The sequence below is a fragment of the Phyllopteryx taeniolatus genome, chromosome 17 (assembly GCF_024500385.1).
Source record: "Phyllopteryx taeniolatus isolate TA_2022b chromosome 17, UOR_Ptae_1.2, whole genome shotgun sequence".
NCBI lineage: Eukaryota > Metazoa > Chordata > Actinopteri > Syngnathiformes > Syngnathidae > Phyllopteryx > Phyllopteryx taeniolatus.
Genome location: NC_084518.1, coordinates 5,875,001 through 5,900,281, shown reverse-complemented (window position 1 = coordinate 5,900,281; position 25,281 = coordinate 5,875,001). Strand labels below are relative to the sequence as shown.

Here is a 25,281-nt window from a genome sequence, read left to right as displayed (position 1 = left end):
CAGTGGAAAACGATCACACAGAGTATTATGGACATTATCAGAAAATTGCAATAAAAATGTTCCAAATAAAATATAATGCAATACAAATATAGCTGTTATGCATCCGGCATGTAAACAAAATTATGTTTTATAGCCACTGTTCCTGAAAATAACTGGAGCAAAATATCATATGAATTATTGACAGCATTTTTTTTGGGGGGGGGGGGGGCACACTTGCAGTTTGGTTCTCTGTCCAGTAGATGGCAGCCATGTAACAGTAAGCACGCAAATGAGAGGAGCGCTTCAGGGGTTCTGGCAGAAGCAGTTCTGCAACTTGTACGTACTCTCGTGCTGCTAGCAGCGGTCAGGGTGTGTTTGTGTTGACGGATCCTAGTGCCAGCTACTTCGAGACTTACCAAACCTCGGCCGACTGTCCAGCTAAACTGCTTCCGTGACGCTGTTGCCTATTACGGTAAATCCTTGTTTTTTGTTTTTTTTTTATACCTGACGACCAATGTAGGGTTAGATAACTATTGTCTCAAATAAAAGGTTGGTCCAATTCGACAGACAAGGTTGTTACCCTCGTAGTTAGTTAGCTAGCTAGCTTCGTGTTAGCCGATACTGTATTAGCAAGCTCAAGCAAACGTTGCTGTTGCAGGCCTCCAAAATCAACACTGCTTTAAGTGTATGTTTTAAAATTAATTTCAGCCACGAAAATAACGTTCGTCTCCACCACCCCCCGGATTGATTCCAATAACACAACGTTACACTTAAGTTTTCAAGCGTGAGTCACGGAACAAATGATACCGAATCATCTATGTAGACTGACAGTATTTCTTCCCAATTACCGGGCTGTGACAATTTGCTCACTGTTACAAGGCTTAAACTAAAACAAATACAAAACAAACTTTGTAATTGTTGGTGAGGTTTTTTTTTTTTAATTTTAGGTTTTTTTTGCACTCGGGGTGCGGCTCCTAGGAAACATTTGGTGGGCGTGTCACTCTAAGTCTAAACGTAAACCGTGATGTTACATTGCGTTATAGATGGTGGGGAGATTACTTTGGAAATGTGGTTGGTTGCAATTAACAGTTACCCTGTTGAAAATGATGTAGTAGTGTGACTATTGCAGTTACTTTCCCAAAGTAACATAACAAATAACATTTGATTACATTTTCAATACAAATGTGTTTGTTGCATTGTACAACATATGGAAAACATGATACCATGTTGACCTAATGACAAATGTGCACAATTCAGACAATAGTTTCACATGACAACCCAAAATGTATGATATTAATTTGCTATAAAAAATTCGAAAAGTATATAAAGATAAAAAAAATCAAAAGTTCACTGTTCTTTTTTGTGTTCCAAAGTTTAATATTATAGGTTTAACCTGTCTTAACCTTTTCAAAATCTCATATAAGATAATTGATTGCACCACAAGCTGCTGCATCGAGATCATATATGGGGAAAATTGTCATTTTTAGACTAAATATTAGGCTACATTTTACTTCATAACACTGTTCTTGCATTAGAAATCATATGAAACTAAAGCAGAGTTTGGCATCGTCATAATTTAACCTGCTAGGCATGGAAATACAGACAGAAGATTGGCACTTCTTCCTCATTTTTCATGTATGTCAGTGCTTGCAGTTACAGCTAGTAGGCTACATAACTGTAGATGTGTCCTCAGGTTTGATATCGACTGTTTCGACACCGACTGCACCTTCACTGGCGGGAGTGCCGGCAAACACTCTATGCACTGTACTAAAATGTCCGGGCCCTTTAGTCTGTATCAAGTGTTTTCTGTATTTCCAACCCAGGAACGTCTTGTGCGCCTTCGACATTGTCACAGTCAATTGAGTATTCATTGAGTCTTGTGGCAGAATGGCGCATGACGAGAGAGAGCCAATCACAAGCGTCGGGTTTAGAAGGCGGATGTTATGAAAAAAAAAAAATCAAATATACAGTTCACCAGTTAACCCCAACCTTCTTTGCACCGCGGACCGGTTTAGAGTAGGCATTTTTCTCACAGACTGGCTGTGGCGTATATATCTATATAGATATAGATATCTATATCTATATATATATAGATATAGATATATATATATATATATATATATATATATATATATATATATATATATTGAGATATATATATATATATATATCGAGGTATATATATATATATATATATATATATATATATCGAGATATATATATATATCGATATCTATATATATATAGATATCGATATCTATATATAGATATATATCTATATATCTATATAGATATATATATCTATATATATAGATTATATATATATATATAGATATCTATATCTATATCTATATCTATATATAGATATAGATATATAGATATCTATATATATATCTATATATATATCTATATATATATCTATATATCTATATATATATATATATATATATATAGATTATAGATATATATAGATATAGATATCTATATATAGATATATATATATATCTATATAGATATCTATATAGATATCTATATATATATCTATATAGATATCTATATATCTATATAGATATCTATATATCTCTCTTTCTCTCTCCCTCCCTCCCTCCCTCCCTCACTGTTCTGGGGACCGGGTTTCAAATCCCGGCCCCGCCTGTGTGGAGTTTGCATGTTCTCCCCGTGCCTGGGTGGGTTTTCTCCGGGTACTCCAGTTTTTCCCCACATCCCAAAAACATGTGTGGTAGGTTGATTGAAGACTCTAAATGGCCCATAGGTGTGAATGTGAGTGTGAATCATTGTTTGTTTCTATGTGCCCTGCGATTGACTCGCGTCCAGTTCAGGGTGTACCCTGCCTCCCGCCCGAAGATAGGTGGGATAGGCTCCAGTAGCCCGCGACCCTAGTGAGCATAAGCGGTGAAGAAAATGGATGGATATAGACTTTACACTGATTTTACCGGGCTGATCGGTATCGGTCGATATTTACCAGTTTATGCTGATCGACTTTATTGTCATACTTCAAAAGACATTTACTCCGCGTCGCCGCGTGCACCGTATATTTGAATCCAAAAGCTAGTTTATTTTTAGCCTTGTCGCGTGTCTTTTGACATAGTACTGTAAATATCTGACGGCCAATGAAGTTATTTAAAAAAAACAAAAGAAAAAAAAAAAAGACATGTCGGCGGTGTGGGACAGACAACACGTTGGAGACAGACTACACGTAATCAGACTACAAGACAAATTTGGTCTTTCATGATTTCTCTGTCAGACTATTGCAATAAAGTCTTGTATTCCGATGCCACCGCATCCCGTTTTTTGCAATCATTGGGCTTTATCTTGTCAACTCAAATGCGACCGGATACACTCGTTACCGTGGCGACGACAATAAGAGTGGAGCGCGTCGACTTTGTATTATAAGGACAAAATGGGGAAAAACCTGTGTTGGTGGTCACCGGTGCTCAGGAGAGGACGTTTGTTTAAGGCTTGCTTGAGGTATGTTCACATACTTTTAATATGATACGGCTCGCGAGCAGGCAACAAAAACGTTATGTAGCCTAGCAAGCTAGTGGTACCGCGAACGGTTGGACATAAACATGCCGCCGTTCTGTCGAATCATGCTCTAAAGTTTCGGTGTGGGTGAGGTAATTTAATTAAAATAAAGTAGTTTAATTACAGTAAGTTATCACCCATTATTTCTGTCATGTTGAAATGTTGGTTTGACCTGACTTGATTACAATACACGACCTGACTAGAGCAGTGATTTCCCACATTTATGGAGCCAAGGAACATATTTTACAATTGAAAAATCTCACGGCACATCAACAAACAAAAATGTCACAAAAAGTGGATATAATAATTACTGTATTTACTTCCTGCCATTTAATAGAAGACCATTCATTTGTTTTGTCTGTCACTATGCCTCATTGGCATAAATAGAGGAAGAATGATACATTATTTATTATAAATATAATTTTTGAGCCATTAAGTGGACAAGTATATACAATAAATGAACAGGTCATTTAAATAGACACATTCCTCCATCTTGTGATCGGATAGGTTATCGTTTTTTTTAAACTCGCTGATCGGTGATCGGCCCCAAAAAAATGTGTGTGTGTATATATATATATATATACATACATACATACATACACACAGATACACACAATTGCCTCGCTTCTGCTTCCTCCTTCGCCGTTCGTGGCGCGATGGAGGAGTGGGAGTCGGAGTTGTTCTAGGCAGCCAAACCAGACTGCTTTCCGTAGCTCCTCAATGAGAGTAGACTTTTACCTCCGTAAAAGTAGTTCTGCCTGTGTCGAGCAGCAACCTACGACTGTATCTGTATCAGAGCGAACTTTGTGCGTGAGAGTTAACTGTTGCGATAAACCCGTATTTTAAGTAGGACCCCTAATAGTGTTGTTTCGTTCGCGAACGTTTCGTTCAAAAGAACAAACCTTTTCAGTAAATGTAATGAAATGAATTAGTGTATGAAATTATTTTGTTCTTTGAGCTCTGCCGCCTTTGGCCAGCCCGCTCGGACCGGAAAGAAAAGGGGTTCGAGGCGGCTGGGACCGGAAACAGAAGCGTTCTGTGCAGTCTCGACGTGCTCGCCGTCCGTGTGTGTGTGTGTCTGTCTGTCTCTGTCTGTCTGTCTGTCTGTCTGTCTGTCTGTCTGTCTGTCTATCTATCTATCTATCTATCTATCTATCTATCTATCTATACATCTATCCATCTATCCATCTATCTAATCTATGTGTGTCTCTCTCTCTCTTTCTCTCTTGTCTATATATAGACACACACACAAGTGTTTTTATTTTATCATGTATATATTGGTTTCAGCGGCACGGTCTGCGACTGATTAGCACATCCGCCTCACAGTTCTGAGGACCGGGGTTCAAATCCCGGCCCCGCCTGTGTGGAGTTTGCATGTTCTCCCCGTGCCTGCGTGGGTTTTCTCCGAGCACTCCGGTTTCCTCCCACATCCCAAAAACATGCATGGTAGGTTAATTGAAGACTGTAGGTGTGAATGTTAGTGCGAATGGTTGTTTGTTTCTATGTGCCCTGTGATTGGCTGGCGACTGGTTCAGGGTATACCACCTTTGGAAACACCAAACTGGTCCCAATCACACCAACACAATTGAAACTACTGTTTTTGACTAAACCTGGTGGTTGACAAACAACTTTTCTAATTTCAAGACAAGAATATTTTTAAATCCAATTGATTAGTGTTTGTGGTGCCCGTGTTTATTTTCAAATAATTTGTTTCATTTCATATTCACAGCTGACTAAAGATGTCGTTTGCCAGAAAGTTTATTGGTGGCCTAATTAATGTCATCGGGTGAGAAACTGCACAAAGAATCATCCAAATGCAAAACATGCAGTTTGTTTTCTAAACTTCTCAATTTAATTGTGCTTTTGCAGTAACATTGACCCAGCCCAGTTCATTCCCTCTGAACCCGTGAGTGACATGCATTCCTATTTAACCCAATGTGTGCATTACTGCACCATTAACTCTGACCATTGACAATGTTTGCAATGTTATCACAGCCTGAGCCTCGCAGACCTCTTGCATATGCAGAACAGCATGAGAGTGATGAAGAGAAACAGTTCCGCAGAGTCTTCCAGCAACTTGCTGGAGATGTGAGTATACCACCCAACCAATCTATATAATTTCCTATATTAATTGTTTAAACTGTTAATCACATCAAAACACTTTATCATGTTATAACAATGCCCTTAAAAATTAGATTTTCTTATTCCATTTTTTTTTTTTTTTTAATGCAGCGAGGACCCTCCTTAGTTTCTACTAACAACGAAGGCTAACCGTAGCTCCTCCCTGACATACAAAGATCTTAGGCTCTCATTAGAGATCTATGACTTCAACAATATTCCCTTGACACCAATTACTGCTTTCCGATTAGCCAGGGCTTTGGTGCTATCTTGAGGCATATTGGGGTGTTACAGAAAGAGCAAAAATTATGCGGAAACGGTGGTATCTTTATGATTTGTAGCCCCAACTGGTTTTGTGTTTAGCACATATGTGGCTTCTCTATCTTCTGACCCTGTGGGTCGTTCTCATTCTATTATTTGCAAGCGCCTCTTTTCTTGATCCTCGGTTTACTCCCACCAAAGACTTGATCTGTAGCAGTGCCCGCAACCTAGTCAGCCAGCCACCAGGGGGCGAACGCATGGTTAAGGCTTCATTAAGCTCCTGCACTGCGCTCCCGTGCCAACTTCAAAATAAAAGCCTAAAATGGCATTGATGTCCAATTTTATATGTGAAGCTTTTATTTCGAAGTGGGACCTCTCAGCACGTTGGCGGAGAGGTGGCATGTCACGGTAAGACACTATTTGCAATCGTTGTAGCGGCTGCCTTTCCCTCACTTTACGGCTGGCCTGACTGCAATGAAAAAAACCCCGGTAGTAAATGGAGAGGGAAATCACAACTGTCGAGTTCTTTGGAGTTTGTGACCGTGCAAGGCTGACCAATGGTCAAGCAGAAAAACGGAGACATACCGTCCTTGACAATTCACTATATTGTTGACGGGGATTTTCAAATGAAAAGTTAGTGCTTGTAGCCTGTTATTGCCTTATTTGCATAAAGTGTATTTGCTTCCATTAAGTTGCAATTCGTGAATGCACTTTGTAATAACATATTTATTCAGTTAGCCCTAGCTAAAGTGGATTTTTTTTTTTTGGGTACATTAATTTTTCAAAAATTATGATCCATTTATTCTTATTTAAAGATGAATTTTGAAGTGAAAACTGTTACATATTGTCAAAAAGTAGTGCAATAAAAAAAAATAACCCTAACCTGAGGAATAATCGTGAATAATAATTGTGATTACAATATTGATCAAATATTTATTGAAAATAACGTAAACATTCACAGGGCGGGGGGTGTGGTGTCAAACGTATGGCTAGCTGGCCAGAACCAGCCTGTCAGCAGTCCAATCTGGGCCGCGGGCATTGTTCTGCCCGTCAGGCAAGTTTTAGTACATTTATACATCTAGACTATTATTTTGAAATTCATGCTTTTGTTTTGACCCAAGCACCGTAGAACCGGAAGTACTGTGAGTTGTTTGACGTGAAAAAAAAATCGCACAGCGGGGAACGCCTCCAATCCATGTGCAGTAAGAGAGTGAGACTTTTTGTGAAGCAATGCCTATTTATTTATCATAGCATGTATTGTTTGTTCAGTAATTTAAAAGGCAAATATGCACATGTAGTTAAAAATGAACTTGTGACTTTAATTGGGACAAGGGTTTATTAAAGCCTGGATAAAAATGGTTGCGTTACGTCAGACAAAAAAGTCATGTGATTGACTTGCTGTGGTGGAGACAACAAGCAAGGAAAAGCTGAAAGTCGCTTTTTTTATTTTTATTTTTTTATTTTTGTCCAATTTGTGCTCAATAGTGCAGGACTTAACAAATATGTTTTAATTTGAAATGTTATTTATTACACTCATTATAATCCTTCTACAGTAGGCCTGTGCGACTAAGCCCAAAATAATAATCGTGATTATTTTGATCCATATTGTAATCATGATTATTAGTCACGATTATGTTGGGGGGAAAAGCAGAACAACGATTGTTAATAGTGTCTTACCGTGACTGTTGCCTCTCCGCCAACGTGTTGAGAGGGCCGACTACAAAATAAAAGCTTAATATATTACTACATTGGACATCAATGCCGTTTTAAGGTATTATTTTGAAGTTGGCCACAGAGCGCGGTGCCAGCCCTTAATGAAGCCTTAACCATATGTTCGTCCCCTGGTGGCTGGCTGACTAGGTTCCGGGCACTGCTGCAAATTCAGCACTTTTCATATGCAGGAGTGTCCCCATTTTAAATGTAAAAAGTCTCCAACGATCAGGCTCATTTAATTGTGGAAGCCAAAATCGCCAACATTTTTGTGACTGTGCACTCCAATCCCAAATCCGTTCATTGTTTATAACCGCTTTACATCAAGCATTACATTGCATGGCTGCACTTTTAAGTAGCCACTCTTTAATTTTTACAGGACATGGAAGTGAGCCCCAGTGAACTCATGAACATCCTAAACAAAATCATTGCAAAACGTAAGTCATTTTGTCATACAGTATTTACGCTTCTTTTACACGTATTACATATGTCTACTGCCGTTTGTGGTCTCTTTGGAGTCTGATCTGAATCAGACCTTAATATCTTTGTATAGCATAGCACTGGTACTGTACTGCATTGCATTGGACTGTATTGCAGAAGACAATACCTTTGTGTTTGTCTGTTTCAGATGGAGATCTGAAGACAGATGGTTTCACGATTGAGTCTTGCAGAAGCATGGTGGCAGTCATGGATGTATCCTTTCTATCTTTAGAGGGCTTTATCTTGGTATGTTACACAGTTGGCAAAATGAGAAACATGTTACTGAAGCTTGTAATTCCAAACAAGCACAATTAGCAAGTTAGGCAGGGGTAAACAAACTTGTACTGGTCACTAAACAAACAATATTTTTGCTTGTGCCCGTGTATTATGGGTTTTACAACTACAAACTGTGATGGGTTGTGCTAACGTTTTCTGGCTGCCCCAGTGGCAAGCACAACAAGCACAAAGATATTTTCTCTGGCTGGAAATACCATCATGCAACAGCCCACGTAGATGCTCATGTGTTCTAACATGTACATTCTGCGTATATTAGGTGTAGGGGCTGTCCATTGTCAGCGATATACAGTTGATTATTGAAAAGCTGTCCTGCCTTCCGAAAATTTTAAAAAAATTATAGTATTCCATCCATCCATTTTCCGTACCGCTTAACCTCACTAGGGTCCAATTCTGTCCATGTTGGAACCCATCCCAGCTGACTCTTAGCGAGAGGCGGGGTACATCCTGAACCGGTCGCCAGCCAATCGCAGGGGACATAAAAACAACCAACCATTCGCACTCACATTCACACCTACGGACAGCCAATCGCAGGGCACCTATAAACAATATTCACACCTACTGGCAATTTATAGTCTTCAGTTAACCTATTATGCATGTTTTTGGGATATGGGAGGAAACTGGAGTACCCGAAGAAAACCCACGCAGGGACGGGGAGAACATGCAAACTCCACACAGGCGAGGCCCAATTTGAACCTGGGTCCTCAGAACTGTGAGGCTGACAATTATACAGTATTTTACTGAAAAAATATCAGTGAGATTATCAGTGACAGGTCGACTTCACTTTCATCACATTAGTGTCGACTTGAAGAAATGAAATCATGCAGTGTGTCCAGTCAGACATTAGCTTTTGAAAGGTAAACATGTAAAATTAAGTGTGATGTGAATGGGTGTGTATGGTGAGGAAGGTGGACTGATACACGCCTTAGGTAAATATGACAGGGAACATGTTCATCCTTAATGCTTTTCCAGAGTGACAGCACTGGAAAACTTGGCTTCCATGAATTCAAATACCTCTGGAATAATGTAAAGAAATGGCAGGCAAGTATTGGGGACTTGACACATTTGTTCTACATGGGTGTTTCCTTTCTGTGGTCTTGCATTCCTGTGGTTAGTGTTAACCGTCACCAGTGAGTCAGAGAAAATAACCCTGTTGTTAGTACGGTGCAACAATGCCAACACAGTACAAGTATTTTCGGAATTTCAATGGGTGGGGTGAAGTAAGATATTTAAAGCTATAATCTACAACTTTATTTGTTAAAAAAAAAAAGTCATTTTCACCCAAGCCACTACTTGAGGTGATGACACAATGCTGATAAAGCCATTCACCACCTCCTAACATCTTGCTGTATTTGTAAGTATCTTATTTTTTATATTTAGTGAATGCCCTATTTATTTCCCGCGCTGGACCAGTTGGTGGCGCACTGCAAATGATGGCACGGAAAAGACCCATGTCCTTCAAAACATAATAAAAATGTTGGAGAATCACATTATCAGGAGCATAACATGAATTGCCTATGCCATATTGAAGCAACCACTGTTCTCTTGTAACTTGTATCAGGGAAATAAAGTTTTTTTTGGGGAGGGGGGTGCTGTGGAGGGTGGGTGTCTGGTGTACAAAATTGCATACAATGAAGAAAAGGGATTAACTTTCCTAAAAAGCAGCAACCACTTAATTCTCTCTGAGGATTTTGGGTGTTGATAAACATTCACATATTTCATCACATTATGACTACAAGACTTCTCAGATTTAAGCTTGAAAAGATAGGATTCCATACCTGAATAGTCTCAAATTCCACTAAACTTGAATGCATTTTTGAAATGCTTACATTGTTGTTGTTTAGGGAGTGTACAAGTCCTACGATTCAGATGGTTCTGGTGTTATTGGGGCAGATGAGCTGCCCAATGCTTTCAGAGCTGCTGGTGAGTTTTGGTGTTGTTGTCTGCCATGTTGTTGATTAAATGTCATTGAAAATAATCTTGATGCCACTTTAATCAATGTATCTTAAACCAGTTCACATATTTTCTACTTTTTGTCTTTTTTCTGTCATTATTTACTACTTTTAAAACAGTATTTATATTTGTAAGGACCCATAATGTTTTATCTAAGGAAGTTACAGCTACAGTACTATACATTTACGTCTATCATCTTTTATTAAAAAAACGTGGATGTATAAATTAGAACTTAACATTTTCCAACAAGTGTTTCTCATCATAGCAAAAAGCCATCAGTGGTGCTTCAATTGTGTATATTGAAATTATTGGCAACGTTAAATCAATTTGCAATCAATTTTATCATGATAAATATTTGAAGTCAATACAAGTCAATTCACATATCACTTATGTACATTAGTAACAATGAGATCACAGTCAGTCTCAAGCATCTATGTTCATTTTGTAGGCCCCACGGCCCCTCGTGCAGTGATGTCAGGTCACTGAGTTGTGAGGTGGTCACATTTCTCACAGCCACTGCAACAGAAAGACCAAAATTAGATAAATAGCATCATTTATAAAGACAGTCCTCCGAAAGTACTAGAACAGCAAGGTCAATTCCTTTGTTTTTGTTGTATACTGAAGACATTTGGGGTTCAGATCAAAAGATGAATATGAGGCAAACGTGCAGAATTCCAGCTTTTCACCTGTGAAAACTGCATTTGCTGTTAAGCAAACATGAAGACCAGAGAGGTGTCTATTGGAGAAAAGCAAACCATTTTGAAGCTGAGAGAAGAGGGAAAATCGATCAGAGCTATTTCACAAACATTGGGCATGGCCAAGACAACAATTTAGAATGTCCTGAAAAAGAAATAAACTACTGGTGTACTGAGCCACAGACATTGTACAGGTCGGCCAAGGGTATCAACAGAAGTTGATGACAGAAACATTGTCTGAGCTGTGAAAAAACACCCAAAGACAACAGTCAGTGACATCACTGCCAACCTCCACAGGGAAGGGGTGAAGGTATCACAATCCAATGTTTGAAGAAGACTTTGAGAGAAAAAATATACAGGTCATACCACAAGATACAAACCACTCGTCAGGAAAAATAATCCGAAAGGCCAGATTAAATTTTGCAAAGTACAGAGATGAGCCACAAACGTTTTGGACCAAAGTTTTATAAACTGATGACACCAAGATCAACCTCTACCAAAGTGATGGAAAGGCCAAAGTATGGAGAAAGAAATTATCTGCTTATGATCCAAAACACACAAGCTCATATGTGAAGCATGGTAGCGGTAATGTCATGGCTTGGGCTTGCCTGTCTTCTGGAACGGGCTCACTAGTCTGTATTGATGATGTAACTCATGATGGTAGCAGCAGAATAAATTCTGAAGTGTACAAAAAACATTTTGTCTGGCAGTTTACAGAAAAATGTATCCAAAGTAATTGGGAGAAGCTTCATCATGCAACAATGACCCAAAACACACTGTCAACACAACAAAGGAGTTCATTAGGGGGGAGAAGTGGAAGGTCTTAGACTGGCCAAATCAATCAACGGACCTTAACCCAATAGAGCTTGCATTTTACCTCCTGAAGAGGAGACTGTAGGGAGAAACCACAGAAACAAACAAACAGAACTGAAAGAGGTTGCAGTAAAGGCCTGGAAAAGCATTTCAAGTGAATAATCCGACAGTCTGTTAAAAGTCAATGGGTCGTAGGCTTGATCAGAATCAGAATCATCTTTATTTGCCAAGTATGTGCAAAAAACACACAAGGAATTTGTCTCCGGTAATTGGAGCCACTCTAGTACGACAACAGACAATTGACAGAGAACACTTTTGAGACATAAAGACTTTGACGAAAACAGTCACAAGCAATAAAGGGTTGCTAGTTATCTGGTAACGCCGGTAATTTTTTTTATTTTTTGACAATTGTGCAAAAAGATGCAGAGTCCTCTAGCACTTAGAGCAGTTCGAATGACTAATATACCACTAGTCCGGTGCAATGACCATTGTGCAAGGGGCGCTGAGACTTCAAGCGAGTAGTGCGATAATCTGGGACAGTGTTGCAGATACTCCTCAATCAGTGTGCAAATGGAGCAGATGCTACTCTGGCATGACTGGCCAGTATTGGTCAACAACAGATATGCAAATAGTGCAGCATGGCGAGACTACTACAGTGAGTGCACGAGTAATATATAATTGGCCTGACAGAAATGTGACAGCAAACTCAGACAAAAAAATTGGCAGCATGTTGCAATGGAATTGTAGGTTAGCTGTTTAACAAGTTGATTGCAAGAGGGAAGAACCTGTTGGAATATCTACTAGTTCTAGTTTGCATTGATCGGTAGCACTGGCTCCTTCCCTCAGGTATTGCAAGTAAGGGATATGCCACCAAATATTAAATGTTATTCACGTTAATTTAATAATGTCTGTTCCAATACTTTTGCTCACTTGAAAAGTAGGTGGCTTCAAATAAACGGTGCTCTGTCCTGAGTTGTTTAACACATCCAGATGTAAATACCATGAAATAAAAGCTGGAATTTAGAAATTTTGCCTCATATTCATGTTTTGATGTGAAGCCCAAATGTCTTCAGTATACACCAAAAACAAAGAAATGGACCTGGCTGGTCCAATACTTTATACACACACACACACACACAGTGGGTACGGAAAGTATTCAGACCCCCTTAAATTATTCACTCTTTGTTATATTACAGCCATTTGCTAAAATCATTTAAGTATTTTTTTCCCCTCAATGTAAACACTATATTGACGGAAAAAAACAAAACTGTTGAAATTTTTGCTGATTTATTAAATAAGAAAAACTGAAATATCACACAGTCATAAGTATTCAGACCCCTTTGCTGTGACACTCCTATATTTAACTCTGTTTCTGTCCATTTCTTCTGATCATCCTTGAGATGGTTCTACACCTTCATTGGACTCCAGCTGTTTGATTATACTGATTGGACTTGATTAGGAAAGCCACACACACACACAAGACCTTACAGCTCACAGTGCATGTCAGTGCAAATGAGAATCATGAGGTCACAGGAACTGCCTGAATTGATCTGGCCAAGGTAATAAAAAGAAATCTGCTGCACGTAAGGTTCCTAAGAGCACAGTGGCTTCCATAATCCTTAAATGGAAGACGTTTGGGACGAGAAGAACCCTTCCGAGAGCTGGCCGTATGGCCAAACTGAGCAATCGGGGGAGAAGAGCCTTGGTGAGAGAGGTAAATAAGAACCCAAAGATCACTGTGGCTGAGCTCCAGAGATGCAGGAGATAGGTGAAAGTTCTAGAACGTCAACCATTACTGGAGCCCTCCACCAGTTGTGGCTTTATGGCAGTGGCCCAACAGAAGCCTCTCCTCAGTCCAAGACACATGAAAGCCTGCATGGAGTTTGCTAAAAAACACCTGAAGGACTCCAAGATGGTGAGAAATAAGATTCTCTGGTCTGATGAGACGAAGATAAAACGTTTTGGCCTTAATTCTATCTAAGCGGTATGTGTGGAGAAAACACTGCTCATCACCTGTACAATACAGTCCCAACAGTGAAGCTTGGTGGTGACAGCATCATGCTGTGGGGGTATTTTTCAGCTGCAGGCACTAGACGACTGGTTGCAATACAGTACAGGGATATCCTGGACGAAAATCTTCTCCAGTGTGCTCAGGACCTCAGAGTGGGCCGAAGGTTCGCCATCCAACAAGACAATGACCCTAAGCACACAGCTAAAATAACAAAGGAGTGGCTTCAGAACAACTCTGTGACTGTTCTTGAATGGTCCAGCCAGAGCCCTGACTTAAACCCAATTGAGCATCTCTGGAGAGACCTGAAAATGGCTGTCCACCAACGTTCACCATCCAACCTGACAGAAGTGGAGAGGATCTGAAAGGAGAAATGGCAGAGGATCCCCAAATCCAGGTGTGAAAAACCTGTTGTATCATTCCCAAAAAGACTCATGGCTGTATTGGCTCAAAAGGTTGCTTCTACTAAATACTGAGCAAAGGGTCTGAATACTGAAAGGCTACAATCTTAAAACAGGAACTCAAGTTAAACTTGCACATACAAACCATTTGACGTGATAAAACAGTCCAAAATAACGATTTTAACAATGCTATATTTACCTTTCAGCTGAAACATTAATTTATAAATATTAAGTCAATTGGGTTAGTTCCACACACATTGCCTTTTAGTTCATAGGTTTGATATTGATACTGGTTATAAAGAACCCTGAGTCAAATATTCATTTTAGTCTATGCTGCGGGCTGCTAAGAAAATGGATGTTCATAATTTGGACACCCTTTATTTAAAACCATGCAAACGTTTTTGACCCAGCCCCCTAAAAGAATTGGAATTGAAAATCGTTTGGAACCGGAATTGAAATAAGGAATCGGGACCAGAATCGCTCAAATTCAAACGATGCCCAACCCCAATTGCCGTACATGTGGATAAAGCAAATGATGTTCCCACCACATACTAACATCGTGCCTGAATCATGTCACATTTTTTTATAGCCAAAATTATTTTTTGGGCGAATTTATCACCAAAAAATAAGAAATCACATGTACATAAGTATTCACAGCCTTTGCAGTGAATAAAATCGAGATCAGATGCATCCTGTTTTTGTTGATCATCCTTGAGGTATTTCTATAGCATAATTGGAGTGCACCTGTGGTAAATTAAGTTGATTGGACACGATTTGGAAAGTCACACACCTTTCTATATAAGGTCCCATAGTTGTCAGCGCACAGACTAAGCATGATGTCAAAGGAATTGTCTATAGACCTCTGCGACAGCATGTCTTGTGGGACAGAAAAAATTCTACTGCTTTGCACTGAGCACAATGGCCTCCGTCATCAGTGAATGGAAGATGTTCAGAACCACCAGGACTCTTTCTCAAACTGGCCACCCATTTAAACTGAGCGATCGGGGAGAAAGACCTTAGTCAGGGAGGTCACCAAAACCCCAATGGTCACTCTCAAGAGCTCAGGCATTGGAAAGAGGAGAACCTTCCAGAAGGACAACCATCTCTGCAGCAATCTACCAATCAGGCCTTTATGATAGAGTGGCCCAGACGGAAGCCACCCCTTATAAAAGGCACATGGCAGGCTGCTGGGAGTTTACCCAAAGGAACCTGAAGGACTCCCAGACCATGAGAGACAAAATTATCTGGTCTGATGACAAAAAAAGGTTGAAGTCTTTGACAGGAATTCCAGATGTTATGTTTGGAGGGAAAGAGGGACTGCTCATTACATGGCCAATGCCATCCCTACAATGAAGTCTGGTGGTGGAAGCATCATGCTTTGGTGATCTTTTCCAGGAGCAGGAACTGGGAGTATCGTCATATTATAATTTTGCGGGGAAAAATTTATATATTCCATTTTGGAATATGGCTGTAACATAACAAAATGTGGAAAAAGTGAAGCACTTTGAATACTTTCAAAATTCACTGTATATGCTCATTTCCAAAACAAGGTGAAAGACTAATTAAAAAAAAAAAGACATCTTTCCATGCTATTTACTGAGTACAGTACATTATCTTTTGTTGAACATGTTCAGCCTGCGTCAATGAGCTGAGATTAAATGAATGTTTGTAAAATTAGCAAATCTGGGTAAATGTAATCCAAATGGATGTGTAGTACTTTGGAAGCGAGCAAGAGATTAACTGCATTTTCTATCTTGTGAAATTAATGCTACTGCATAGTATTTTATTTTTATTTTTTTTTAAGATTGGAAACTCAAGCATGTCTTTAGATTCAATTCCATGGAATAATGTTTCATTCTACCTGCATTACTCTTGTATCTCTGGTACAATGACAATTTAATAAGGGCTGTTGAATGGTCTTCTGCAGGCTTTCCTCTCAGTGAGCAGCTGTTCCAGATGATAATTCGCAGATATAGCGATGAGAGTGGCAACATGGATTTTGACAACTACATTGGCTGTCTCGTAAGGCTGGATGCCATGTGCCGTAAGTAATAAAAGGGCCTACTCAACTGTGTGTTACATTATGGAGGTTAAGGCACTCTGACACTGAAATTGACATGACTGCTCTTGTTCCAGGTGCCTTTAAAACGCTGGATAAGGACAACAATGGGACTATTAAAGTCAATGTTCAGGAGGTAATCAGATCTCACTTTTTTTTTGGCGTTAGAACAGTGTAGCCCAAACTCAGATTTATTTGAAATAATTTTTTTAACCTGTTTTCACTGTTATCTTCTGTGTGCTTGTCTTTTCAGTGGCTTCAGTTGACCATGTATTCTTGAGCCCAGAAGGATATTACTACTTAGACTCACTTTGTTTTGATATTCTAAACATATTTTTCTCCACCTTCAAACAACTTCCTATTTTATTCAACCCATTCACTGTCTGCAAATGTTATTTTCAAAGCAATGCCTAATCAGGAGCCCGTTATAGGATTGTTGACCGTGCCATATTTGTTGTAAGGGAGAAATTATGCTTTATAAACCCAGGGAAGCACAAATATTCACTGACAATGTTCTGAAGAGAAAACAATTAGCCAGTCTGACTGAATGGACGCTGAGCTTAAGTCATCAGGTTTGCTGTTTTACTTTTGCTTTTCACCTGCACTCAAATCCAAATGCAATGTGAAGAGGTGGTTCCAAATCATACACATAAAACGTTGATATAAATTGTGAAATAGGTTTGAATCACATACATTTCACTCAACAAAAACATTTTTCAGTTAAAATTGTAAAAGTCACTTGTATCCGATGAAACCTCTTTGCACTAAATAACAGGTGTTTGATTGCTATAAAAGTGTCATTTTTTAAATCACATTTTAGTTTTGCATTACATCAAATAGTGTTGTCAGGATAGCTTGCGAATGCGGGCTGAAATAAAAATAAGTAATCAAATATCAATCACATATTAAACAAAGGAAATCTAAGTGTGTCCAGTGATTATAGCATGTTTTATATAACAGAAAGAGACTGTCACATTTGGACAGGCTGATTTTGTCATTTTGTTTGGTTTTTGTTTGCGCCATGTGCCTACCTTACTGTCTTTTTACATTTACGATTTGTTCGCACTTTGCTTTCTGTGGATACGCCTGCACCAGCATAATGTGACTTAATAAACAGTATAGCAAATGTGTATGCTACTAATGCATGCAGCCAATAATTGGAGGTGCCTTTTTCAAAGTTTTTGTCATTGTCGTTATAACCACTTTTAACTGCTCGATGAAATCGTATCCATCCATCCATTTTCTGAGCCGCTTATACTCGCAAGGGTCGCGGGAGTGCTGGAGCCTATCCCAGCTATCATCAGCTTATTCCATTTGTGTGCAGCATAATGGCTAAATGCTGCTCCACTATTTGACCTGAGTCTGTCGGTCTCAGAGCCCTACTGGGTTTATATGCCATTACCTTTGCGTTCATGTATTCAGGACCTAAACAGTTTAGTGATTTATAGACCAGTAGCAGAACTTTAAATCTATTCTAAAGCTGACTGGAAGCCAGTGTAAAGACTTTAGAATTGGAGTAATATGCTCTTACATCCTTGTTCTGGTCAGAATCCGCGCTGCAGCATTCTGAATGAGCTGCAGCTTTTTAATGCTCTTTTTAGGGAGTCCAGTCAGAAGACCATTACAATAGTCAGGTCTACTTGAGATAAAAGCATGGATGAGCCTCTCCTGGTCTGCTTGACACATGCAAGCCTTCACTCTGGATATGTTCTTCAGATGGTAGAAGGCAGTTTTAGTAATTCATTTGATATGACTGTTGAAAGTCAGGTCGGAATTAGGCTTTACACGATCAGGACTTTTGGGGCCGATAACCGATCAGCAAGGTTAAAAAAAACGATAACCCATCACCGATCCGATCACAAGAAGGAGCAATGTGTCCATTTACATGACTTGTTCATTTATTGTATATACTTGTGTACTGTATATTGAGTACTGTATCCATCCATCCATTTTCTGTACCGCTTATCCTCACTAGGGTCGCGGGCGTGCTGGAGCCCATCTCAGCTCAAAATTATTCTCTAGTATTTTAGACAAAAGCTAAAATATCAATGACCTCTAGGGGGCATTCAAGGATTGGCGAATGACATAAGTTTAGGTCAGATCAACATTACAACGTGACAGAAATAATGGGTGCTAACTTACTGTAATTAAATTACTTTATTGCTTTAATAAATACTGTTTATTACTTTAATAAATACTGTTTATTACTTTAATAAATACTGTTAATGACATGCTTACTCTAACTTTCTCACTGTCCCGGCTATATGGACGGGTATTGTCCAGAGTTTGCATCCGTTTGGCTTTTCCTCACCCCCCCACGCTGCGCAGCTTGAACGCAGCATGCTCCTCCTTGTTTACATTCTTCAGGTCCCCGATCAAATTTGTTGTGTTTAAGCATTTAGATGACGTTCCCCACGACGTACTTCAGTTGTGCACAGATTGCAAATAACTTATGTGTTGTTTGTCTGAGACGCCGCAAAATAGTCCCACACCGACGTGTTTTTTTTTACCGACAAGATTGAAAAAAACTTTCCTGGCCGTCAGATAGTTACAGTACTACGCCACAAGACACGTGACAAGGCAAAAAATAAACTAGTTTTTGGATTTATATGCAACGGCGACGCGGAGTTAAATGTCTTGTGCGGAGCCGATCGATGACGTCATTGATCGGATCGGCTAATTATGCCATGAAATCTGATCAGCATAAAATGCTAATTATCGGCCGATACGGATCACACCGATCAGATCGGCGTAAAGTCTAGTCGGAATCTATCAGAACACCAAGGTTTCTGACTTGGTCTTTCGTTTTTAAAGAGAGTGACTCCAGGTATTTACTAACACCAATCCTCTTTTCTTTATTGTCAAAAACAATGATCTGTTTTGTTGTGGTTTAATTGAAGAAAATTTTAGCTCATCCAGATATTTATTTTAGACGGTGACACAACATCTCAATCGAACTGTAGTCATCTGGAGACACTGCTAGATATAACTGTCATCTGCATAGCTATGATATTTAAAATTAAAGTTCTGAAGAATTTGACCGAAGGTTAGCATATATTGGCTGAACAGGAGGGGTCCTAGAACTGACCCTTGAGGGACCCCATAGGTCATTGCCATTCGATGAGATTGAACACTTCCAATGGTTACAAAATAACTCCTTTCCTCCAGGTAGGACCTGAACCATTTAAGGACTGTTCCATTTAGCCCTACCCACGTTTCCAACCTGTTCAGTAGTATATTATGATCTACTGTATCAAAAGCCGCACTGAGGTCCAACAAGACCAGAATTGGCACCTTTCCTGAGTCAGTATTGTATTGTATCATTTAGCACTTTGATAAGAGCAGATTCTGTACTGTGATAAGTTCGGAACCCTGATTGAAATTTGTCAAAAGGTCAATTTAAGTTCAAGAAATTGCTGAGTTGATGAAAAATAACTTTCTCAACAATCTTGGGAAGGGAGATTTGAGATGGGTCTATAGCTTGCTAACATGGAAGCGTCCACGTTCTATTTTTTAGTAGAGGCTTAATGGCAGCAACTTTAAGAGCTTTTGGAAACTCGCCTGACTGAAGTGAGCAATTGATTATTTGCTGCAAATCAATTAGCACAGACTTCGCAATAGCTTTGAAAAAGTCAGATGATATTGAGTCAAGACAGCTCGTTGATGGTTTCAGCTGCTGAACCGTTTTCTCTCCTGTTTTTGGTCAACTGTATCAAATTCTGACATGGTAATAGAGTTTTTCCTGTGTGGCTTCAGATGTAGTATCATTTTATAATTTTGCTGATTTGTGCTATTTAACCTGATGGATTGTATTTTTTCACTAAAATAACAAGCAAATTAATTGCACTTATCTGCTGTTAGGAGTTCTGGTGCTATCTGATTTGGGGGCGGGGGGGGTGAGCTTGTCAACCACAGCAAACAGTGCGAGTATTGTTGTAGTTCTTACTGATGGGTTCAGAAAAGTGTTGCTGTCTTGAAGTTCTTACTGATGAGTTCAGAAAGGTTTTGCTGTCTAGCCCTGACTAACTCTTGGTTAAAATTACAAATACTTTGTCTGTAGAGGTCATAGTCATTTTGGAGTTCAGCTTTTCGCCACTTACGTTCTGCTTTCCTACACTTTGATTTAGAGGTCTTTACCATCATTGTGCTCCTCCACGGTGTTCTTGGTTGCCTCAAGATTGTTTTAGTAGGAGTGACAGCATTCATGACGTTTGAGATTTTCCAGGTGAAATTATCCAAACGTTCAACAACTGTCTCAGCATTCCCAGTTTGTGACAAGCAATCTTCTTCTTTTCCTTTCGGCTTGTGCCTTTAGGGGTCGCCACAGCGAGTCATCCTTTTCCTTGTAAGCCTATCTCCTGCATTCTCCTCTCGAACACCTACTGCCCTCATGTCTTCCATCAACCTTCCCTTTGGTCTTCCTCTAGCTCTCTTGCCTGGCAGCTCCATCGTCATCATTCTACCAATATACTCACTATTGCTGTTCTGGACGTGTCCAAACCATCAAAGTCTGCTCTCTCTAACTTTGTCTCCAAAACATCAAACCTTGGCTCTCCCTCTGATGAGGTCATTTCTAATTTTATCCAACCTGGTCACTCTGAGAGCGAACTTCAACATCTTCATTTCCGCCACCTCCAGCTCTGCTTCCTGTTGTCTCTTCAGTGCCACTCTCTCTAATCCGTACATCCGTACACCCGTTTCTTCACTTCCTGACCACACTCACCATTGGTACTTGACCCCAAGTATTTAAAGTCCTCCACCCTTGCTATCTCTTCTCCTTGTAGCCTCACTCTTCCCCCACCACCCCTCTAATTCATGCACATATATTCTGTGTTACTTCGGCTAATCTTCATTCCTATGCTTTCCAGTGCATGCCTCCACCTTTCTAACTGTTCCTCCACCTGCTCCCTGCTTTCACTGCAGATCACAATGTCATCTGCAAACATCATGGTCCACGGGGATTCCAGTCTAACCTCATCTGTTAGCCTGCCCATCACCACTGCAAACAGGAAGAGACTCAGGGCTGATCCCTGATGCAGTCCCACCTCCACCTTAAATTCGTCTGTCACACCTACAGCACACCTCACCACTGTTCTGCTGCCCTCGTACATGTCCTGTGTTATTCCAACATACTTCTCTGCCACTCCAGACTTCCGCATGCAGTACCAAAGTTCCTCTCTGGGTACTCTGTCATAGGCTTTCTCTCGATCTACAAAAACACAATGTAGCTCCTTCTGACCTTCTCTGTACTTTTCCATCAACATCCTCAAGGCAAATAATGCATCTGTGGTACTCTTTCTAGGCATGAAACCATACTCTAACTCGCAAATACTCACTTCTGTCCTGAGTCTAGCCTCCAGTACTCTTTCCCATAACTTCATTGTGTGGCTCATCAACTTTATTCCTCTATAGTTCCCACAGCTCTGCACATGACCCTTGTTCTTAAAAATGGGCACCAGCACACTTTTCCTCCATTCCTCAGGCATCTTCTCACATGCTAGAATTCTATTGAACAAGCTGGTCAAAAACTCCACAGCCACCTCTCCTAGATGCTTCCATACCTCCACAGGACCAACTGCCTTTCCATTTTTCATCCTCTTTAATGCCTTTGTAACTTCCCCCTTACTAATCATTGTCACTTCCTGGTCCACCACACTTGCCTCTTCTACTCTCCCTTCTCTCTCATTTTCCTCATTCATCAACTCCTCGAAGTATTCTTTCCATCTATCTAGCACACTACTGGCACCAGTCAACATATTTCAATCTCTATCCTTTATCACCCTAACCTGCTCCACATCCTTCCCATCTCTATCCCTCTGTCTGGCTAACATGTATAGATCCTTTTCTCCTTATTTAGTGTCCAACCTGGCATACATGTCATCATATGCCTCTTGTTTGACCTTTGCCACCGCTACCTTTGCCCTATGTCGCATCTCAATGTATTCCTTCCGCCTCTCCTCGGTCCTCTCAGTGTCCCACTTCTTCTTGGCTAACCTTTTTCCTTGTATGATTTCCTGTACTGTGAGGTTCCACCACCAAGTCTCCTCTCCTTTCCTGCCAGAAGATACACCAAGTACTCTCCTGCCTGCCTCTCTGATCATCTTGGATGCAGTGGTCCAGTCTTCTGGAAGCTGCTCCTGTCCACCGAGAGCCTGTCTCACCTCTTCCTGAAAAGCTGCACAACACTCGTCCTGTCTCAGCTTCCACCACATGGCTCTCTGCTCTGCCTTTGTCTTCCTAATCTTCCTCCCGACCACCAAAGTCATCTTACACATCACCATCCTATGCTGTCTAGCCACACCCTCCCCTACCACTACCTTACAGTCGGTAACCTCCTTTAGATTACATCGTCTGCACAAGATCTAATCCACCTGCGTGCTTCTACCTCCGCTCTTGTAGGTCACCCTATGTTCCTGTCTACCACCATCTGTCCCTCGAAGTTCCTTTCCTGGATGCCGTCCTTACCCATCACTTCTTCATCACTCCTATTTCCTTCACCAACATGTCCATTACAATCTGCACCAATCATGACTCTCTCTCTGTCTGTTATGCTCAGAAGTACTTCATCTAGCTCCTTCCAGAATTTCTCTTTCACCTCTAGGTCACATCCTACCTGTGGGGCATAGCCACTAATCTCATTATACATAACGCCGTCAATTTCAAGTTTCAGCCTCATCACTTGATCTGATACTCTTTTCACCTCCAAGACATTCTTAGCCAACTCTTCTTTTAAAATAACCCCGACTCCATTTCTCTTCCCAACAACACCATGGTAAAATTATTTAAACCCTGCCTCTAAACTTCTAGCCTAACTGCCTTTCCACCTGGTCTCCTGGACACACAGTATATCAACCTTTCTCCTAATCATCATGTTAACCAACTCCCGAGATTTTCCTGGCATAGTCCCAACATTCAAAGTTCCCACATTCAATTATCGGGTCTGTGCTTTCCTCTTCTCTTTCTGCTTAACAACCCGCTTTCCACCTCTTCTTCATCTTCGACCCACAGTAGCTGAATTTCCACCGGCGCCCCACAGGTTGACGGTGCCGGTGGCGGACGTTGTTAACCCGGGCCACGACCGATCCGGTATGGAATTCTTTGAATGAACGCTCATATTTGTTTGGCAAAGTTTTAAGCCGATGCCCTTCCTGACGCAACCCTCTGCATTTATCCGGGCCTGGGACCGGCCTAGTTTGCACTGGCTTGTGCCCCCCATAGGGCTGCATTTGTTCGTGACAAGCAATGGTCTCCATAAATTTAGTGACAGTACTCTCATTTATGTACCTTTTCTTAATAGACATAGAGGTTGTCTGAACTTTTGGAAGAATCTGTAATTCAATGAATACACAAAAATGGTCAGAAATAGCCACATCCTTAACGTCAATTGATAGACGCGTGTGCGGTATTTGAAATAAAGGAAGTACCGTATGTTCAATGTGTTGCAATGAATTAAACACTGGCTGGTGTGGAAGGGAATGAGACATGCCTTTATCATTATCATAGGCATTTTATTCCCGAAAATATCTGTAGGTGAACAGTTATGTATTTAAGTCATATAATAGCCAACTCTTAGTTAAGTTGGTTTGGGTTATGCCACAGATTTTGCAATTAAATTCAAATCAAAATGGTGTCACAACAGACAACCTAAACTATTTTTCTCCCTCGCTCCCCTCCTCTCTCTCTCTCTTTCTCTCTCTCTCTCTCTCTCTCTCTCTCTCTCTCTCTCTCTCGGAAGTGATTGCCTTTCAAAATAAGAGCATATTTTCCAATCTGGAAAATATCAATACAAGACAAAAATTTAATTGATAGCATATAAAAAATCTTAATGTATACTATTTCGTATATAACAAGGGGGATGAGGGTCGTAATAGCGTAAAAATATTTGAGCAATAAACCAGAATCGCTCTCTTAGTTAGACTACCTTTCCTAGCCAAGTCACCGGACATAGTCTGGATGGGAGTATTCCCGCTAGCTTTACAATAGCTAGCTTGTTGATAAGCACGTTTATATATATACACTTCAAGAGCAAATATCATTTTTTGAACGTTCAGGTAAGTTCAATATTGTCTGGTTGCATGTTTGGATGTTGACCGACCGTACACTAGACGACATGAGCGAAAACTGCGCTTTATTAGCCTAGTACCAGCATTAGCCGTCGCTGTCTTGCTTCAAAGAAAGCATAGCTGAGCTTGAGTATCAGTGATGCCACAAAGCTGATACAGGCAAAAAAAAAACGTCTACCGAATCACCAATAAGTATAGGTAAATATGTTGGCGCCGTCTATAAAATGGCTATGCACATTAGCAATTGACATTAGTCCATGAGGTCAGGATAAATTAACGCAGTGCAAACCTGAGTCCAAGTTAGCATTAGCTATCGCTGCTAGAAAACTAGCCGAGCTGAAAGAGTGCCGACGTTTCCAAATGTTTAGCAATGGAATTTTGTCAGAAAAATGCATATCGTCTTTTGAAACCAGTGTCTTTAAAATATATTGTGTAGCGGGGCTGTTCATGCGAACATATATATCCATATAGATATAGATATAGAAATATATATACAACAATGTAACAATTTTAAAGCCAAGGTTCAGTTATTTTACTGTTAGTTACAATATAACAATTTCAGTGTAATTATCAACCTTTTGACAGACTCATCTGGAAGTTGGGAGCTGAGAGGTGAATAGAAAGCAGCAGAGGAACCACTGACGCTGTTTTGTGGAGGATGTCTTCAACATTACTCTTCAACCAAGACAGTGTTATACGCTTTAAAAAAAGGAAAGCCCGTTTCACTTTCAGTGAGGTCCACATACTTTTGGATGAAGTGAGGAAACATCGCGCTGTGGTCGTGGGTATGTCTCCAAATACTAATCCTATTGTGGTTGGTGAGCCTGTGTTCCAGTGACCACACAGTATCATGTTTAAACAAAACGTAATAAAGCTCATAAGACACTCTTTCAAGTAGAGA

The 25,281-nt window shown here is 40.2% G+C and overlaps 2 protein-coding genes and 1 long non-coding RNA gene across 3 annotated transcripts in view; 2 read left to right on the top strand and 1 right to left on the bottom strand.

The window, feature by feature from the left end:
- Positions 1–286: 286 nt before the first annotated feature.
- On the top strand, positions 287–17,474 carry capns1a (calpain, small subunit 1 a). The gene is made up of 11 exons (XM_061751158.1): positions 287–451; positions 5,255–5,311; positions 5,395–5,431; positions 5,521–5,613; positions 7,994–8,051; positions 8,243–8,307; positions 9,361–9,429; positions 10,233–10,311; positions 16,186–16,302; positions 16,395–16,453; positions 16,571–17,474. Exons 2-11 carry the CDS (start codon positions 5,265–5,267, stop codon positions 16,595–16,597), a joined length of 651 nt encoding a protein of 216 aa, XP_061607142.1. The 5' UTR covers positions 287–451; positions 5,255–5,264; the 3' UTR covers positions 16,598–17,474.
- Positions 10,664–25,091, bottom strand: LOC133466933 (uncharacterized). Its single transcript, XR_009785076.1, has 2 exons — positions 24,956–25,091; positions 10,664–10,857 (listed from the first exon to the last, which is right to left on the bottom strand). It is a non-coding gene; the product is annotated as an uncharacterized LOC133466933 (long non-coding RNA).
- zgc:153990 (uncharacterized protein LOC768125 homolog) overlaps positions 22,897–25,281 on the top strand; it is a 13,314-nt gene continuing 10,929 nt past the window's right edge. Inside the window, exons 1-2 of the mRNA XM_061751157.1 lie at positions 22,897–24,368; positions 24,966–25,165. Coding sequence (XP_061607141.1) covers positions 25,039–25,165 — 127 coding nt within the window. The 5' untranslated portion in view covers positions 22,897–24,368; positions 24,966–25,038. The remainder of the gene's footprint in view (positions 24,369–24,965; positions 25,166–25,281) is intronic.

Bases quoted from the DNA above. Each gene is read 5' to 3' on its own strand.
- capns1a (XM_061751158.1), top strand. From the start codon at position 5,265: ATGTCGTTTGCCAGAAAGTTTATTGGTGGCCTAATTAATGTCATCGG. The intron at 8,052-8,242 runs GTAAGTCATTTT...TGTCTGTTTCAG, and splicing joins AAACAAAATCATTGCAAAAC to ATGGAGATCTGAAGACAGAT. The intron at 10,312-16,185 runs GTGAGTTTTGGT...GGTCTTCTGCAG, and splicing joins CAATGCTTTCAGAGCTGCTG to GCTTTCCTCTCAGTGAGCAG.